Source organism: Pollachius pollachius (genome assembly GCF_949987615.1).
Source record: "Pollachius pollachius genome assembly, chromosome: 7".
Classification (NCBI taxonomy): domain Eukaryota; kingdom Metazoa; phylum Chordata; class Actinopteri; order Gadiformes; family Gadidae; genus Pollachius; species Pollachius pollachius.
In genome coordinates this window covers 4189353-4207807 of record NC_136940.1, presented here as the reverse complement: position 1 = coordinate 4207807, position 18455 = coordinate 4189353, and the positions used below count along the sequence as shown (strand labels likewise).

Genomic DNA, 18455 nt, shown 5'->3' with positions numbered 1-18455 from the left:
AAACACAAGCCCCAATAGGTAGCATCGCGCCACACACTAATATCTAGGTCCCGGCATTGCGGCAACATGCCTTACTGGTTCACCTGTGTTGTTCCCCCCGTGAACACATTCCCTACCCCGACATCCTGGGAGGCGGTGGAAACACCTTCAGGGTGTTGGGGGGGGCTAGAGGACAAGCTGGAGCAGGCCCTGGCTGTGATGACAGCATGCCGGGTGTTTAACGTGAAGATTTCAACATCCAATGGAAAGGAAACGTGCACGGCGCTGTGTTGAACAGGCGTGAAACGTAGCTACCAGTGATGGCATTCGGACCGAGACCGCACCTTCAGGGGGGCCGTGTGTGTGCGTGGATGTGTGTGCGATGCTGTGTCGATTCTGCTATCAACAACATGTATGGGCTGCTTGTAATGTTGGAGAATTGCCATCAAATAGCTTAGGGGTGTGTGTGTGTGTGTGTGTGTGTGTGTGTGTGTGTGTGTGTGTGTGTGTGTGTGTGTGTGTGTGTGTGTGTGTGTGTGTGTGTCTCTCACCTCAGGATTCTCGTGTCCCAGGAGATCAGTCAGAACCTTCAAAACATGTTTGGCGTTCTCTGCACACTTCCTCTTTCCTAAACCCCCCCCCACACACACACGAGAACACACACACACACACACAAAAGTGAAAAAACATACACACACACACACAGATACAAAATATACAATCATTTCAATTTGCACTTATGTGACGTTTGTGAAATCTGAAATGAAAGACTAATAATAAAAGCGTAATAATATTTTGAGATTGTTAAAACAAGGGGGCGTCTGGAAATCAGGGCAAAAACACAGACTGTGCTAGGAAAGTGTGTGTAATGCGTATGTGTAGCGGACCCTGCTATGACGTAATGGGGGGAGAGTGCATTGTTTAAGTGCTGTTTTCAGTGGAGCTTGAGGAGAGGACATTTTATTGACGGCCTTTACCGCGGGCAGATATCTAATGGCCTCTACCCCCGCCGCTAATTCACTTATGCCCCCAGAATAAAGTTAAACAAAGAGCTTACACAGTACAACAGTGATTACATTACACATTGAATCCCATTAGAAAAGTTGGTCGATTTGTTTCTCGTTCGAGACCAACATCGCCGTTCTACGAGTGGATATTCACCCAGTGTATGATAAAGATACTGTATATGATAAAGATACAGTATATGATAAAGCTATATTTGAAAATTAGGATTTTTTGCAGCATTATCATTTCTCTTTCTACATGGGAATTCAAAAGCTAACCTTAACTCACTAGGTCTAGCCAATTGCATTGCATTAGAACCTCTGAGAGAGAGAGAGAGAGAGAGAGAGAGAGAGAGAGAGAGAGAGAGAGAGAGAGAACGAGAGAGAGAGAGAGAGAGAGAGAGAGAGAGAGAGAGAGAGAGAGAGAGAGAGAGAGGCAGAGAGAGAGAGAGAGAGAGAAAGCGGGAGAGAGACCTCTGAGAGAGAGACCTCAGAGAGAGAGACCTCAGAGAGAGAGAGACGGGTGGGCACCTTTGGTCCGGAGACACAGGTTCATGAGCAAGGCCGTTGCGTACTGCAGCGTGAAGTCGCTCAGGCAGTCCGCGTCCTGGAGCTCGTCCACCAGCCAGCCAATCAGGTCGTCCTCGATCATGGCCGTCTGCTGGCTCCGCCTACCGGAGCCGTGACGGTGAGACACGTTAGGAGCGACCGTCCCCAGGGCGGTGTGTCTGGGAGGTGAAGTGTGCACTGTGCACACCGAGATGAGGCCCTGGTACGCTGTTTAACTTGTTCCTCTTGCTACCGGGAACACTGTAGGCTTACACGAGGGCCCGATGGACAATAAGCAAGTAGCTTATCAGACTCATCCATAAAAGAAAGATTAAGGTTCTGATTTCCCATTTTTTAATTGTTTAATATGGGATGTCTGCATGAAACTCCCAATGGTGTAAGTCATTCGATGTTAGTATTGCTTTTGCTTTTTTAATTGTTACTGCTTGGCCCTTGGTTCTATGAACATCCTTACTGTACCGACAGCGTTATATTGTTGGTTCTCTTCTTCTTCAAATGTACTTATCGTGAAGACCCTTTGGATAATGGAGTGTGCTTGATGCCCTCAATATAAATGCAAAATCTATACAAATAAAGTTGAATTGAAGTGAATCTCATGGGCAGTGCGTGGCTGTGTGCGGCCGAGTGCTGAGGGTACCTGAGGCTGAGTTTCTGCAGAGCTACCAGAACGTTCTCCCGGCTCAAGGAGTCCCTCTCCTCGCGTCGCAGCACCTCCATCAGAAGCCTCAGCAGGGAGGGAACGTGGGAGAGATACATGCGCCCTGCGGCCGGAACACACACACACACACACACACAAACACACACATACACACATACACAAACACACCGTTGGCTACGGGCGCGGCATGTGTCAATCAAACAATTGATTAGCAATTGATTAACAGGGCTAACGTTTCAATTGTTATTTTATTTCTTATTTTTATTCGATTTGTCACCTTATTTTCATATTTAATCTTTCGAATGTTGCAAAATCCCTGCAGGCATTGCTACTTTTCATTTCAATGCATTTCTTGGATATGTATGTGACAAATAAAACTCTTGATCTTGAATCTGATCAATGCCTTTACTGGCGCTGAAATATTCCTTTGAAAACTTCAAGCCTTGGGTTCCTATGTTTGTTGTGAGATAACAATAGATAAGATAAGATACTTAATTGAGCCCTTGAGACAAAAATGGTGGCCAAATCAGATAGTACAGGATAAGGATGTTATATTACACTATATATCAATTTTAAATTCTGTTTTTTTTCCCACTGAAACCGACTGGACTTGTTCATCAGATGGAGTCTCTATAAGTGGAACTGGATTGAATTCCCAGTCTCCCTATTCTGCATCTGGAACGGCTGATTGAAGACACTGGGAAATCCGACTGTCATCTTAACCTTGTTTTACCATGACCACTTCCTGCCCGACCCTGCCATGTCAGGCTGAACAAGGAATGATTTGGGCTTTGCACAAGTGGACTATTTCAAATGCATTCTTTGTCAAAAGTCACAGCCGTTCTGTTGAAAGAACAACGTTATTGCCAGGTTATCCGTGTTAACCTTCTGATAATGCTTTCATGTAAAGACACAGACCATGTCGCAATCAGTTGGGTTTGTGTTTTTTGGCTTTCACTATAATTAAGACTTTAGTGATATGCAATAAAAAGAAATGCCCAACTCAATGCAACATAGTCATTGTATATTGGGCATGTGCATTTAGTTGGGTAGTTTATTTTGCATATTACTCTAATTAGGACTATAGTGATATTCAAAAAAACACATACCCAACTGAATGCATCCTAGTCAGTGAGCGACTTTCAGAGAAGCGTGTTCAGTAGCGTTTCAGGTCAGGGCCAGGGAAACACTTACCGTCTGGAAGTGAGGTGAACGCATTGATGAGGCGCGCCATGTATTGGCAAACTACTTCGTTTTTCGACCACATCAAGTGAAGCACGGTTCTCTGTCGAGAAACGGTATTTCGTTATTGACAAGATGAACACTCACCTGCTCCCAAAATGGCACGTATAAACAGATAAGAGTTAACGGCGACAACAGGTTCAGACAGAGGCCTGAGACTGTCATGAGGCAGCTGTTAGTATCACCAGTGTTGTGTCACGACACACAATGCGTCATTGTTGTGTAGTGACACAGAATCTTTACCACGTTTGAACATACAACAACCGCGCGGCGCCGGGCCATGCAATGCGGGAGGGGTCATGTCTTTGGACTTGGCCTCCCGCTTCACTTGAATAACAAAACAAAGGCCGTAGGTGCCTTTTGTCTGCCTGGATAAAGTGCTTCACACTGCTGAGTGACTTCAGCGTTCCCCCTGTGGATTCGGGAAAAGACGACAAATGTGTAAGGTGAGAAGGGGAACGGCGGAATATTCCCAGCAGGACGCTGTGCCGGATGAGAGCACTTCTGCAGCGGTATGGGGCCGAGTTATGTTGTGCGGTTGGGTGGATAATACAGAGGTGACCGCAGGTTCAGTAAAAAGCGATGGCCACTCCAGCAGCAACAGATTCAGACCGGACCACCCAATACTGCGTGACATTATTTTATCAATCCTCGATTGCCCTTAATCTAATGGCAACAAAATCATAGACAGGGATATCTTTCAATGCGAGAAAAACAAAAACAAACTCATAATTGCTGTTAATTAGTTCCAAAGTAAGATGTAAACCATCATAACCCTAGTATAATGTGTGTATGGCTCACATGATTAGTTTAAGACGTCTCCACATCTGGCTGTGGCACTTCCATTCAGCGCGTATGGCTTTATCCTAATCTACAGAATGTCTGTCTGTCTTTCTGTCTGTGCGTGCGTGCGTCTGACTGTGTGTGACTGACTGACTGTGTGTGTGTGTGTGTGTGTGTGTGTTCCACCTGTTGCGTGCTGAAGCGCTCCAGCAGGTCGTTGCTGATGTAGGCCTGCAGCACCGTGTCTCTCTGCTCCCCGGGGAGGGAGCGGGTCAGCCTCTGGAAACAGGAGAGAGGAAACCAAAGCCTAAATATGGGCATAGGACCTTGGGTGACAGTGCTCTACACGAGAGCGAGAGAGAGAGAGAGACAGAGAGAGATAGAGAGAGACAGAGAGAGACAGAGAAAGAGGGACAAAGAGAGACAGAGAGAGAGACGGAGAGAGACAGGGAAAGAGGGACAGAGAGCGAGAGAGAGAGAGAGAGAGAGAGAGAGAGACAGAGAGAGAGACAGGGAAAGAGGGACAGAGAGAGAGACGGAGAGAGAGACAGAGAGCGACAGGGAAAGGGGGACAGAGAGAGACAGAGAGAGAGACGGAGAGAGACAGGGAAAGAGGGACAGAGAGACAAAGAGACAGACAGAGACAGAGTCAGAGCCAGAGACAGAGAGACAGAGAGAGACAGAGAATGATTTTATGCATCATTGAGAATGTCCCCTCAGCTCCAGTTACAGAACTAGTTGTTTTTGTATTACTATAAATAAATGTGAATGGAGAGTAACTTTCCATTTATTTCCATTTAACACATAAGCGCAGCTGCTCAATAAGCTTAAGGCTATACTAAACTATAAAACACGAGTCGTAGCCTGTTCGGCATCTACATGACATAGTGCTCGTGAGTCGCATTCGTTATCTCAACAAGCATGGCCAAGACAGAAAGATCAAAATGTGTTATGTAAGAAGAGAAGCATAAACACAGATCCATATCTATGTATCCTGATAGCGTCTGGAAATCAATTAAAATGAGATTACAACTACTAGTACTAAGTGTAACACCATGATCAAATCATCATACAGCTGCCAAGTCTGGTTTATTGATCTTAAATTGCACGGAGGGCAAAACTATCGTCCAAATACGATAATTAACGTACATCTGTTAAGGCTGCCAAAATCAGTGGGCCCCTGGGTATCTCACGGGGTAGAGCCTGTACCATATAGGCTCAGTCCTGAACGCAGCGACCTGGGTTTGAATCCAGTCCGCGGTCATTTGCTACATGTCCCCCCGTCTATCTCCCATACCTTCCTCTCTATCTCACTCAAAAATAAAGCATGCGTATGCTTTTTTATGTGTGTTACCACCAGAGTCATGTGTAAGGACAGCAAATTGAGAGGCTCGACTGAGTTGTAACGGATGAAAAACTATTTTGTATATTCACGCATATTCGGTGGAAACATTTGATTCTACCGGGCAACCACATCTTCATCGCAGTCATGGGTAGTTTATAAGTGCCAGCCCTAAATGACCACACACAGCGGTCTCTTTTCCACTCCTGTATTCTAAAGTATCAATAAATCTTTGGGTACCCTTTGGGTAAAAGCTAAATACGTAAGTGATGAAACGATGAATAGCATCAGGAGCTGTGGCATAAAAGAAACGGAAGTCACACACTACCACCAACCAGGCCAGTGAGAGTCCACAGAAAAAGCCGACATGCAGTATCAAGCACCAGGCCGATAAGAGGAACCGGAACTTGCCGACGGATACTATCATGAACCAGGCCAATGAGAGACCATGGAACTTGCCGACAGATACTATCATGAACCTGGCCAATGAGAGACCAGGGAACTTGCCGACAGATACTATCATGAAACTTGCCGACAGATACTATCATGAACCTGGCCAATGAGAGACCAGGGAACTTGCCGACAGATACTATCATGAACCTGGCCAATGAGAGACCAGGGAACTTGCCGACAGATACTATCATGAACCTGGCCAATGAGGGACCAGGGAACTTGCCGACAGATACTATCATGAACCTGGCAAATGAGAGAGCACGAAACTTGCCAACAGATACTATCACGAACCTGGCCAATGAGAGACCAGGGAACTTGCCGACAGATACTATCATGAACCTGGCCAATGAGAGACCAGGGAACTTGCCGACAGATACTATCATGAACCTGGCCAATGAGAGACCAGGGAACTTGCCGACAGATACTATCATGAACCTGGCCAATGAGGGACCAGGGAACTTGCCGACAGATACTATCATGAACCTGGCCAATGAGGGACCAGGGAACTTGCCGACAGATACTATCATGAACCTGGCCAATGAGGGACCAGGGAACTTGCCGACAGATACTATCATGAACCTGGCAAATGAGAGAGTCACGAAACTTGCCAACAGATACTATCATGAACCTGGCCAATGAGAGACCAGGGAACTTGCCGACAGATACTATCATGAACCTGGCCAATGAGGGACCAGGGAACTTGCCGACAGATACTATCATGAACCTGGTAAATGAGAGACCAGGGAACTTGCTGACAGATACTATTATGAACCAGGCCAATGAGAGACCACGGAACAAGCCGACATGCACCATCACAAACCTGGCCAACGAGAGGTCTCTCTTCGGAAAGGAGGCGTTGGTTTTGTATTGAAGCGAGCCACTCACCCAGCGCAGAGCCTGGAGCAGCAGGCAGCGGAGGCGCTCCGAGCCCCCAAGCAGGTCCTTCTTCAGACGGTCGTAATCCAGGGAGGGCAGCAAGGGCACCTCCCGGGACTTCCTGAGGGGACGAGGGGGAGACGAGGGAGGAGACGAGGAGGATATTTGAGAAACGGGGGGGGGGGGGAGAAAAGGGTGAGAGAAGAAGGGGAAGTGGTGGGGAGAGGAGAGAAGATGGGAGAAGAGAAGGAGAGGAAAGGAAAGAGAAGGGAGGAGAGGAGGATATTGGAGAATCGGGGGGGGGGGGGGAGAAAAGGGTGCAAGAAGGGGTGGGGAGAGGAGAAAAGAGGGGAGAAAAGAAGGAGGAGGAGAAAGGAAAGAGAAGGAGAGGAGGCCACCCTTGTCAATCCCAGGTGATCGTAGCAACACATTTGGACAAAGGTCAGGTGTTCACAGGTAACATCCAGCCCTTCCAGGTAGATACTTAGCTGGAAATTCTTACTGTGGTTCGATGGACGCCCGTAGCAGCGAGGAGGCCTGAGAGGGACAGACAGGGCAGAGAGTGGAGGATAAGAGGAGCAGGAACAGTAGAATAAACTAATATCAGTTGCATTGATTTAGATTTTTCTATTATTGTCCGATTTATATCATCCAAAGGTATAGAACAGTGATAGTAACAAAAAGTGCTCTGATGCAGATTGCAATTGGTTTGACGTTAAGAACTTACCTGAGACTCCTCCTACCTATCTCGCCTTAAAGACAGTGAGGTTCTCTACTGCATTGACATGGGCATGCGTGCACATCATGCATGTAATGTTAGACATGCTAAGCCCACCTCCCCCCCCCCCCACCAGTGGTTCTCCATTCTGTGACAGGCTCCATGCAATGAGTGACAGGTAATCCGGGTAGATCCAACACCGTTAGCGAATGGACTAACGTCGTTAACCCGGTGGTTAATAACAAGACCAGTTGTTTTTGTTAGTTTGGTTTGTCGTTAGTTTTTGCTGTAATCTCACTACACCTTTGCAATGGGCCTGTATCCGGTAGCAGCAGACCAAAGCAGTACTGGTGGTGGTGGCGGTGGTAATGATACGAATTAGGAGTGTGTTTTCACGACTTAAAAGGGGCTTTTGACTTCTGAGATCCAACCTGTTGACATCTATCCTAACCTAAGGCTGGGGGCCAAACAACAGTGTTTGAGAAAGATCAGGAGTTATCCCTTAGAAGCTGAGGACTCATGTGCTCTGGGTGAATGTTAAAAAACACATTTAATGTCCAATTGGCAAGGTGATGTTGAAGCACTGAGGTCCACCAAAAAAAACCACGACCGGTCTCTCCAGCCCTTGACTCACAGACTGAACCAACATCAACAGCTTTAGCATTCAAACCCCAATATGAGGGCGGGCGGGATCGGGACCCTGGGCTCTTGTCCTTGCCTGTGATCTTTCTAACCACCTGTGCTGCAAAACAGCTCTGGGATGCAAAGATAAAAGCCGTGCCCTGTTCCCAGTGTACCGGGTCCGGTTGGGAGAGAGGTGCGTGGGCGTACATCCAAGTCATCAGGAAGCAACGATGCGGATGCCTGTTGGCTATCGATGCTTTATGTGCAACGCCTGGCGTGGTAATAGAAATACATCGAAACTGGAACCAGGCAAAATATTACAAAAGATACACCTGCCTGCTGTGTTCTCGATGCGCTTTATAGTCGGGGGCCAACAGTGGGGGGGGTTTTACTCGAAGAGATATACTGCGGAGCTCTGCCACTTCATGTGTGTGTGTGTTGGGGGTTTGTGTTTCAGCGTGTGTCTTGATTTCTCCCCACAGTGAATTACTCATGAGATTAATGACAAATAATCTGTTGAGTGACATTTGAATACAATGCAACATGGCACAATAATACCTTAATTGTGGAATTATGGGATCGGTCTTCCACTGTGCAATATGGGCCTGGTATTTTGATCCATACACGTAAAAATAAATATTTGACTGGAGTCTGATTGACCATTGAGTTAATTACCAGTGTCAATATAATTGGTCAGCTGGAGGCAAGCTAAAGGCAAAACATTTATTTCCTGTGTTAGTTTAACAAGAGATATCTAAATAATCATGGTGTCTCACTATCTGTTAGCAAGCTGTTGTCTGATTAATAATGCAACACCACCATCTTTGCCATCATTTCCCAGTTCAAACGATCGTTAAGCTAATTTGAGCCTTGTTCTCTCATGACAAACGGGCCAGAGCGACACAGGTTTTACACACAAAAGTCCCGGACTAAACCATCTCTCCACCCCACTCTATTGCACGCCCTCCTTTCTCGTTAAACAAACGAGACGTCGGATATGAAAGGCCCCTCGATCGCTCGAGAAAGCGAACGATTTCACAGGGCGACAATGACTGTGTCATCCGTTGATGAGGTACGCCCTCATATTGTGTTTTTTTGTCCCCATAAGTGTCCGGACAATGGAGGTGGTCTTGCAGCGCCTCAAACTAGGCCACTCTAGTGGGAACTATAAAGACACGGGAGGCAATATTGGAAAGATACAAAAGGCAGGGGAACAAAGGTTTAGAAACATCGCAGCGCAGGGAGACAGGACGGGGAGAAAGAGATGGTAAACAAGACGAAGGTGCAGAGGGAGGAGAGAGACCGGCGGGCTGTGAGGAGGATGAGGAGGACGATGAAGGGTAAACAGCTTGCAGGAAGTAGGAACGCAAGCAGGGATGAAAAAAGGTATGACACTTACATAGCCGTCATCATAGGGACTCATTGAGTAATATCCCTTCATGGATAGAGCGCCACAAACACACACACACACACACACACACACACACCGCACACAGTAAGAAAACGCCAACAACAACACAAACACAAGAGAACACAGGGGTTGAGATCAGGAAGCGGGATGAATGGCGAGGCGTCAGAGCCGTACTGGGCGCCTTGACGTGGACGACAAGAGCCGTCATCACATTTCAGTGTTGGCAGAAGGCTTTTACTGTTTCATAGAAATCCCTACAGCCGTGTGGGAAATCGACCGCAGATGGCCTTAAGAGATTATTGTTCCTCGTACAATACAGGTCGTTGTCCACAGAACAAAAGCGCCACTTGCTGTTTACTTTCAGAAACAGCATTAACATCAATCCATATTTGTGTATGGGCCGGTCTATCTATCTATATAGATATTGACCTATAGATATTAACTGTATGTAGATCTATATTTTTTTTTGTTTATGAAAGAGAACCTGCAACTCTAAAACACTATGGGAATCAAAAGTGAGCGTGTGTGTGTGTGTGTGTGTGTGTGTGTGTGTGCATGCGTGCGCACTCACTGTGCCTGGCCTGGTAAAGTCGACGCTCTGTGCAACACTCTGACTCATTTGGCTGCTGAAGAGACGCACACATATGTTCTTGATGTACTCTGCCGAGATCTGCCTCACACAAAGCACAATACACAACAGTTACTTGGTCTTTAAAGCATGTGTCTGTCTGTGAAACAATGTATCATGTTTGTATCATACATATGTATAGGGGAGCAATTCATACAGATATGCAAAATATTTATATAAATTCCTTTGCCCCAAAATAATCATATAATTGATGAATATTCAAGTGGCTAGGGAGTTAGACTCACAACCAAAATGTACTGGTTTTGATTCCCAATATCTTGAGCCTAAACTGTAGGAAAACCTGTAGATTCCCTAACCCCCCCACTCTCTTTATTGACAATCCTGTGATACCGTCACTTTGGATAACAATGCCATCTAAACAACTAAACACTTTGCAATAACAATAAGCATAAAAATAACCCTAGTGTCAGATGTGCGTTTGACGCCTCTATCGAGCTCTCCATCAGTGTGCGGTGTTGCGTGGGGGCCCCACCATCTTCCCACTGGCCGTGGCCTCCAGGGAGTCCACCAGCTCGGCCGTGATGCCGATCAGGTTGCGGTAGTCGCCGTGCATCTTGCCCAACCACCGCGTGGCGTTGTTGGCCTTCCTCTCCGACTCGGCCAGCTGGAGCTGCATCTGCTGCATGGCCTCTGCGGAGACACACACACACACACAGACACAGACGCACACACGCACACACACACACGCACGCTCATAAAGATTTTTGACGCAAGATTGCATTTTTTAGAAGGGAAGAAGGGAAAGGGCAAAAATAACAGATCGTTTTGGAACTCAGGAGGTGGGTGTGCCGTCTTGAGAAAAGATGGCCATTGCATATTCAAATGAGTATAATTACCTTTGGTGCTCCTGCCTCCCTCCTTCTGTATCACGTGTGTTAAGGATCGGTTACATATTCGGACCATGAATGCTACAAACAGTGGTCCATGACACAATTGGCCCTCGATGGTTATAGTTAGCGTTTGGCCAACACAGATCTCCAGGGAGGCTCGTGGGGATCTCAAAGCCCAGGGATGGCCCTGTCTTTCTGGATGACATGCTCAAGACAAACATGCATTGTTCGTCAAGCACCAAGCATCCTGCATGGAGTGGTGCGGACGTCAGGACATGCTTTGTATCGGTCTGTCTCATGGAATGAGATAAATGGAACGTCAAGAGAACCCTCCACTCTTGGTTCTCCTTAGATAAATGCTGCATTGACCCAGCCACCAGCCTTATTTTCACAATTAAAAAGGAAATGAACACTAGGTATTATGTCAAAAATGTCCCCCTTTAATGTATGCATGTATAATATAATGCATTTGGTTTCGTATATACCATTTATAAATAATCCCCATTGTCTCAAGGTTTAAATTGCGAATAAATCAAGGTGGATCAGTGAATGAGAACATGGTCTGTGGTACATGAACATAGCATGAATACTATGGACAGACAGGGTATGTGAATGGCAACAACAGCCGAGTAAAAAAAACGGAAAAAAACGCCAACTGAGAGCTTATTTTCATTGGAGACTTAAATGTGCCCCTTAGCAGCTAGAAGATGACACCCCACTCTGCGCTTACACAGGTTTACAGGCTTTTGCAACAGCAACAGGTTTACACTGTTGCTGGGTTGCTACGCTGTGGTTTGGGGCCAATTTTTATCAGCAGGCTTTTTCTGGATACAATGGGAAGCACAACTTGAACTAGCATGGACATGTATCGTGAATGACTCAGAGGAGGTTGTGAATAGGCTGAATGGGCGCTGAAATGAGTGCCTGTGATTTGGCAGAGCCACACTGCCGGTGGCCTAAATTCAACCCAAAAGTGAAAGCATTTGGCGCGGTGTATACCATCATCAATATGTTCCCAGGCTTAACCCCTTAAGAAAATCATCAAATACATGATAATTTCCCCAACACAATTGGGGTAGGTTTACAAAAAGTGGCATGACAGATTCACAAACAGAAATCTGAAACAAGCATTCAGCTCCTCAAAAGGTCAGTGAGTAGTCGATCTCTTTTTAAGCCTCATGGCATTGCTTCACATCCCACATCCCTTTCATTTCCAGCAGCCTGAACCTGAAATACTTCACCGTGATTATCAAACACACAAAGGATGTTGTGCAGACACACCTCACAGCACCGTTGGTGCTTTTTGCAAAGGACGACTGTTACCCAATATATCCCCCATAACGTGTTTTAATATTAATTAAAGCTAATACATTTGTATACGTTGTCCAGGATGAAGGATACGTATAAGGTGAGCAACCTGGGCAGGTTGGATGCCTTCAAGGCCACCGAAAGAAACTTCTCCAACTTTTCCTTCAACTCCGGTATCCAGGAATCCTGCACACACACACACAGACGCACACGCCCACACACACACACAGAATGTGTGATAGGAGAGCCAGTGAAACTTTGATTTATGATATTCAGAGATTAAGGCGTAAAATTACAACATCAGTTCACATACATAAGCAGTACATCACAGAGTAACGTTCAATGTCAGGTGGTATCGGCTTTCGGTGGACTCTCTCACTCAAGGCACAGAGACACACAAAGGGTCTATAGGGACGCAGAATTAAATATTGGATATTGCAAATATAAGCAATATAGGTTTTGGATCATCCGCTCTATTCATCGGCTTTCATTTCAGGGCGATTCAGGAACAAACGAGGCACCTGAAAGAGTTCCCGGAAGGAGGGGTGGACTTTGGGGTTTGGCACGAAGGGCAGGGCGTAGTACGGGAGGAACTCGGTGGTCTGGCTCAGCGCGGCCCCCCGCGTCTCCAGGTAGTGCTTCAGGTGGAAGATCCTCTCCTCAAACTCAGCAAGGTCCTGAAGAACACAACGAGTGCAAACGTTGGCATAAATATACAGTAAGATACACATCTCAATGTCGACTTCAGGTGGATGCACAATTGTCATTGCGGTTCATCCGAAGTGTGCTTTTCTTGTTCTTTGCTTTCGTTGCAGCTCTGCTATGTGCAAAACATAAAGAATAAATGAAACATGGAAAGCTTCGAATGAATGGGGCATCTTCCAAGACAGATGAATAATAAAAAATATATATAATAATGAACTAAACAATTATGACATCTGCTGGTTGATGATGATTTGACAGTCAAGGCTCAGAGGGAATAAAAGCACTCATCTGAAAGGTGGCTTTGTGTCAGTGACATCGAGGAGTTGAAAAACACTTAAGTGGTTATTTTTGAGGTAATCAGTAGTAGCAAGCATTGAATGATCTTGTGTTTTAACAAGATTTACGATGAGCTTGGCCTACATTCTTATTATTATTCCTATTATTCTTTCAAAGTGGAACACGGTCAACATGATTTTTTTGTTGCATACGGAAGTGCACGTACATCTCTGCCAGGGTGATTCTTCAGAGGGTAGATGGTGAAGTGAATGTGAAGGTAGAACTCCAGCCGCAGGGCCAGGGGTTCTGTATCCTTGACCTCAGGTGGTACGTGTTCTTTCCACAGCTCAAAGAACACCTTGTGGTCGCCATCGTCGAAGCAGCCAAGCAAGTCTCTCTGTTGAACAAAAATCAGAGGGCGTTGGAAAAAAAAAAGGAAGCTTCTGAAATGTTGAGATTTGGATCAGCTATAAACAGATATTTTCTAAATATTAAGACGTTCCAAAACATCAATATTTATATTCTATCTTGATATATTATATGCATCAAGATTGTTCATTATGAAAAGATGTCAACAGACTTGTGACACCTATAAGCCTTTGGTCCACTGGTTATGAGCGATCTATCAGATTGGGTCAGAGTAGTACAAGTTTACCTGAATGGTGACGTTCTTTGATTCTCTCAGTCGGTTCTGTCCTTGAGGTTTCGAGACGAGCTTGCCCTTGTTTTGGCACTCCTTTTCAAAACTGCGAGCGGTCTCGGTGAATTCTGCATACTTTAGATACTAGCAACATAGAAAAGTCATACAAATACTTTAAAATGCATCACAGGTTTACAACAATAAACCAAGCTGGTAATTGACTATGTTATACATCAACATGAACTAGTTGGGACTGTTGTGTTGTTCTTACCTCCTTGATCATCCCCAGAAAGTCTGCCTCATTCGCCAAAGTTTCGCCCATCGGAACTGGCTCTCTGGAATTCATCTAAACGACGTGGCATTGTTGTTATTATTGTTTTCTATTGCACAAAAAGAGGTGTAGAGATGTCTTCCTATTATTGATAAGCTAAGTGAGTGCCGAAATGTGTTATTTAGTTTAAATGAGTGCTGACAAGAAACAGACGTTATGCCTCAGAGGAAATCAGCACACTTTTAAACATGATATACAAGATTAATCCGACATATAGTCGTGCATCTACACGACCAAGGTATTCATGATGAACCGCGATAATAGCTCAGCACTAGGGCTATCTTAGGGAACGTTTGCGAGGGGACATAGAAGGTAAATTTAGACCTTAACCACGCATATGCTTTCTCATTGTGGCATAAAACATACCTTTTTATAATGTTTTGTATGTTGCGAACCCGCAACACCCATCAAGCGAACATGTGTATGTGTAATCCATAATCCACAAACTGCTCATAACAGTTTAAATATACATAACAATAACACTCATAAATTAGCAACGGTAGATAGCAGGACGCCAAGGCAGAACACCTAGCAACCGGGTTGTTGTTAAAACAGAGCCGTAAAGGGGGGACCTCCAGAAAGTGTCGCAAATACTCACCTTGAATGGGTATTGTTATTACCCTTATTTTATTGTATTGTATTTTCAATCATTTTAAAATGTAACGTGTTTGCTTTCAATCAATAGTGTTATAATTTCAGGAGATAAAAAAATATATATTTACTTTAATATTTTGCTCTTGCTGTGCCAGTGTGGAGAACGTTGTGTTTTATTTTATTAGTCTATTTGTAATCGAAAGGGGAACGAAAGTATACTATCTTCCCCAATGAATATTTTAACAAAATCACAAACTAAAATTTGCTTACTTTTATTTTTACAGGAGAATCATATCCGGTTCAAAGGGTAAAGTTCGCGCACATTGTTACGGCGCGGGTAGATTTTAATTTAACATAGTGATGAATGAAAGTTTGCTGCAAAACATCCTATTTTCATAACACCTATCCGTTGGACACATCCGACGAAATTGTTGTAATCCTCTGGAACAACACATCACTTTGGTTTAATTGTATGGTAAGTTGGGAGTTTAAACTGGAAACAAGCTTCCATGCGGCTAATGGCTAACTAGCGTTACAGTCCTTTCCAGTTGTTGTTACCCCATACACACACAAACACACTGTTAATACCATCGTAGTATTTATGCTACTACTATATTACATTAAACTGTGGAGTGATGCTTATTTCTTGTTGTGATAAATTCACCAGGCTCTTGTAAGCGGGTATATGTCATCCTGTACAATCAGTTGTTTATTAAACCATGTTCCCAGATAGATACCATAGTCTCCCATCACCATGGCTGGGATTCTATTTGAGGACATCTTTGACGTGAAGGATATTGATCCAGATGGCAAAAAGTTTGACAGAGGTAAGATCTATGTACTGTTATTTTAGATCTACATTGACCTGACGCTGTCTTTAGTTTGCAACGCAAAATACTGTCAGCTTTACCGAGGCACTGTTATGTTGGTTTTGCTACTTGTAACGTTAGGACAATATGCATGCCAAGACACATCAGATTTTCTTCACCATATCATTGTGTAGTAAGTTGCATTTGGATTCTGGTAAAGGTGATCTGTGCATATGTTTAACACAAACTATGTCCTGATCTTTTCTACAGTGTCGCGTCTGCACTGTGAAAGTGAGTCGTTCAAGATGGACCTCATATTGGATGTGAACATCCAGATTTATCCTGTTGATCTAGGTGAGAATATATATATATATATATATACTACATTAAGAGATTGGGTCATGATGATGGGGATCAAACAACATTCATCCGATCTTTGAAGTTATTCCCCTGACCAACACGTCCTCTTGTTAGTTATATTTGAAACATAAGCATCCTATCTCAAACCTGGAATGTAGGTAAAACAGAAGTTTGTATTCAACCTCACCGTTTTCAATGAGTAGTATATTATGGGATATTGGGTCAACTAGGCAGGGGCTAATTAATGTTTGCATTGAATGAAAAAAACAATGTACGCGGATGACATGTTCAATTGTCTGGGTCTCTCAGTCACCATGCTCAGCTGTTTGTGTCACCAGGAACATTCTAATTTGTGCCGCCATGTTATGCAATTGCAATGACCATTTCCGTAGGACACTCATTCAGACATTGGATCAGGGTTTTACAGTGCTAGAATACTAATCCCTATATACTAAATACGTTAAGCTTTATCTGGTATTGTATGCCTTTTCTATGTGTAGAATGGTGTAAGTAATGCTCTTTTTCTAAGTACCATACCGACAAACCAATCGCTGATGTATTTCCCTGATATTGAAGGTTTCCTTTTATTTATGTTTTATATAATTAAGACTATTGGTCCCATGTGTTTTTTGTATTATTGGTCTTTTCAGTTATCCACTGTACAGCACCGTGGGCCGTTATGTTGTGTGTAAATGTGCTTTCTAAATTAAATCGACTTACTAGGGGACAAGTTCCGGCTGGTCATCGCCAGCACGTTATACGAGGACGGAACGCCGGATGACGGGGAGTACAACCCCCAGGATGACCGCCCTTCTAGGTGGGTGCTCTGGTCATTATCTGAAACGGCCTCTGTTTGCCAACCACCGCCTTAAACATACAAAGAATATACATATTCTAGCACCCCCAAGTGTACCGACATATGGAATGAAAAGATCAAATAAGTAACGTTATAGAATTTTTTTTAAATATGTATTTACAGGGCAGGTAATGTAAGTTGTCACTCTATTTTATGCATTAGTATAAATCCCATCCCATTACTGTTTTGCTTACCTTCTTTCATATGTTCATTCCACAGAGCCGACCAGTTTGACTACGTAATGTATGGAAAGGTTTATAAGATCGAGGGGGATGAGACCTCCACAGAAGCAGCCACACGCCTGTAAGTGATCTTTTGTTTTGTTTTACAGTTTCTGTGTGTGTATGTATGTCTTTGGTTGAAGTTAAATGGAACAGGAGGACTCAGGCTTTTGGCATGTGCTCCAATGTGATCTTTAGATCAAAAGAGCCCAAAATGACTTGATCAGTTTCAGAGTTATAATCTGTTTAGTTCTCCTTGGAACTTTAAAGCAGAATCCTAATGGCAGAAGAGTCATTTGACTCAAGAGAATATTAATGTGTGAAAACACGGGTGTGTTTATAAAGGGTGTGATAAAGAGTAACAAATCAGGGCTACACTGACAATTTGCCTTCTTCTGTGATTTGGTGACATCAAAAGTGGGGAGTGTCCATCTATATGTATGCTGGATAGATCAGTCTACCCGCCTGCCCTGTGGACTGCAACAGATGTTGCTTATCTATGTATCATACATCTAGGGGACCCTCCCACTTGTGATGTCACTAAAACAAAGCATATGGCAGATTTACAAACGGCTTGTAATGGCTAATCACACTCACACCCAGGGGTAAAATAGGGGCCCCTTTTAATCGTATAATCTTGATTGTATAGCCCCTATATCAAGGGCTACACAAAGAGGTACTGCCCAGGCGCCCTTGCAGGCTTCTCTGCCCACTGCCCACTGTTGCTCTCGCTCTTCCAGCTCGGCGTACGTCTCGTACGGCGGGCTCCTGATGAGGCTCCAGGGAGACGCCAACAATCTCCACGGCTTCGAGGTGGACTCCCGGGTCTACCTGCTCATGAAGAAACTGGCCTTCTAAAGCACCCCTGCTGCTGTGGTTTCACCCGGTCCCCGCCAACACCGAGCCCCCCAGTCAGTTGCTATGGGCGACGGCTGCCGTGGTGTCGAACTGAACTGTGCACACCCAGACGCCTCATTCCAACCTCCTCGGCGTGAAGCTCACGCTGTCATGCTAGCTCAAACTTTAGCCCAGAGGAAACGGGAAGGATGTCAATTGCTTCATATTTGTTTTTTATTCGGTTACTTAAATAATTTTCCAAGGGATGGACCGCTTTACAAAAAACTGACTCAATGGGAAAAAAACCTGCAAATGTCATCAGCTGTAAATAAAACACTTCTTCTTTTTTTAACGATTGATTGTGTGTATTGTATGGATT

General features: G+C 44.6%; 2 protein-coding genes across 6 annotated transcripts in view; one reads left to right on the top strand and one right to left on the bottom strand.

Annotated features, from left to right (window-relative positions):
• Positions 1-14919, bottom strand: part of armc9 (armadillo repeat containing 9) — a 28555-nt gene extending 13636 nt beyond the window's left edge. For 3 of the 4 annotated variants that reach the window (XM_079739614.1, XM_079739616.1, XM_079739613.1), the window contains exons 1-17: positions 14766-14919; positions 14340-14414; positions 14084-14212; positions 13655-13825; positions 12969-13124; positions 12541-12633; positions 11146-11170; positions 10782-10939; positions 10232-10330; positions 9649-9684; positions 7410-7444; positions 6917-7028; positions 4423-4515; positions 3406-3496; positions 2191-2314; positions 1515-1654; positions 531-607 (exon numbers count right to left, since the gene is read on the bottom strand). In XM_079739614.1, coding sequence (XP_079595740.1) covers positions 531-607; positions 1515-1654; positions 2191-2314; positions 3406-3496; positions 4423-4515; positions 6917-7028; positions 7410-7444; positions 9649-9684; positions 10232-10330; positions 10782-10939; positions 11146-11170; positions 12541-12633; positions 12969-13124; positions 13655-13825; positions 14084-14212; positions 14340-14414; positions 14766-14807 — 1656 coding nt within the window. In that variant the 5' untranslated portion in view covers positions 14808-14919. The remainder of the gene's footprint in view (positions 1-530; positions 608-1514; positions 1655-2190; positions 2315-3405; positions 3497-4422; positions 4516-6916; positions 7029-7409; positions 7445-9648; positions 9685-10231; positions 10331-10781; positions 10940-11145; positions 11171-12540; positions 12634-12968; positions 13125-13654; positions 13826-14083; positions 14213-14339; positions 14415-14765) is intronic. The other variant, XM_079739615.1, reaches the window with a different exon arrangement.
• A 395-nt stretch (positions 14920-15314) lies between these two features.
• polr2h (RNA polymerase II, I and III subunit H) lies at positions 15315-18433 on the top strand. Of its 2 annotated transcripts, none has more exons than XM_079739412.1 (6): positions 15315-15468; positions 15727-15820; positions 16073-16156; positions 16886-16979; positions 17238-17321; positions 17980-18433. In XM_079739412.1, the coding sequence occupies exons 2-6, from the start codon at positions 15748-15750 to the stop codon at positions 18095-18097; spliced, it is 453 nt and encodes a 150-aa protein (XP_079595538.1). In that variant the 5' UTR covers positions 15315-15468; positions 15727-15747; the 3' UTR covers positions 18098-18433. The 2 variants fall into 2 exon arrangements, with proteins under 2 accessions (XP_079595538.1, XP_079595537.1); XM_079739411.1 differs by having other exon boundaries at positions 15723-15820.
• Positions 18434-18455: the final 22 nt, after the last annotated feature.

What these genes read in the sequence shown, in the direction of transcription:
- polr2h (XM_079739412.1), top strand. Translation starts at nt 15,748, where the DNA reads ATGGCTGGGATTCTATTTGAGGACATCTTTGACGTGAAGGATATTGAT. An exon ending in GATTTATCCTGTTGATCTAG is followed by an intron (nt 16,157 to 16,885) that starts GTGAGAATATAT and finishes TCGACTTACTAG; the next exon opens with GGGACAAGTTCCGGCTGGTC. An exon ending in CAGGATGACCGCCCTTCTAG is followed by an intron (nt 16,980 to 17,237) that starts GTGGGTGCTCTG and finishes TTCATTCCACAG; the next exon opens with AGCCGACCAGTTTGACTACG.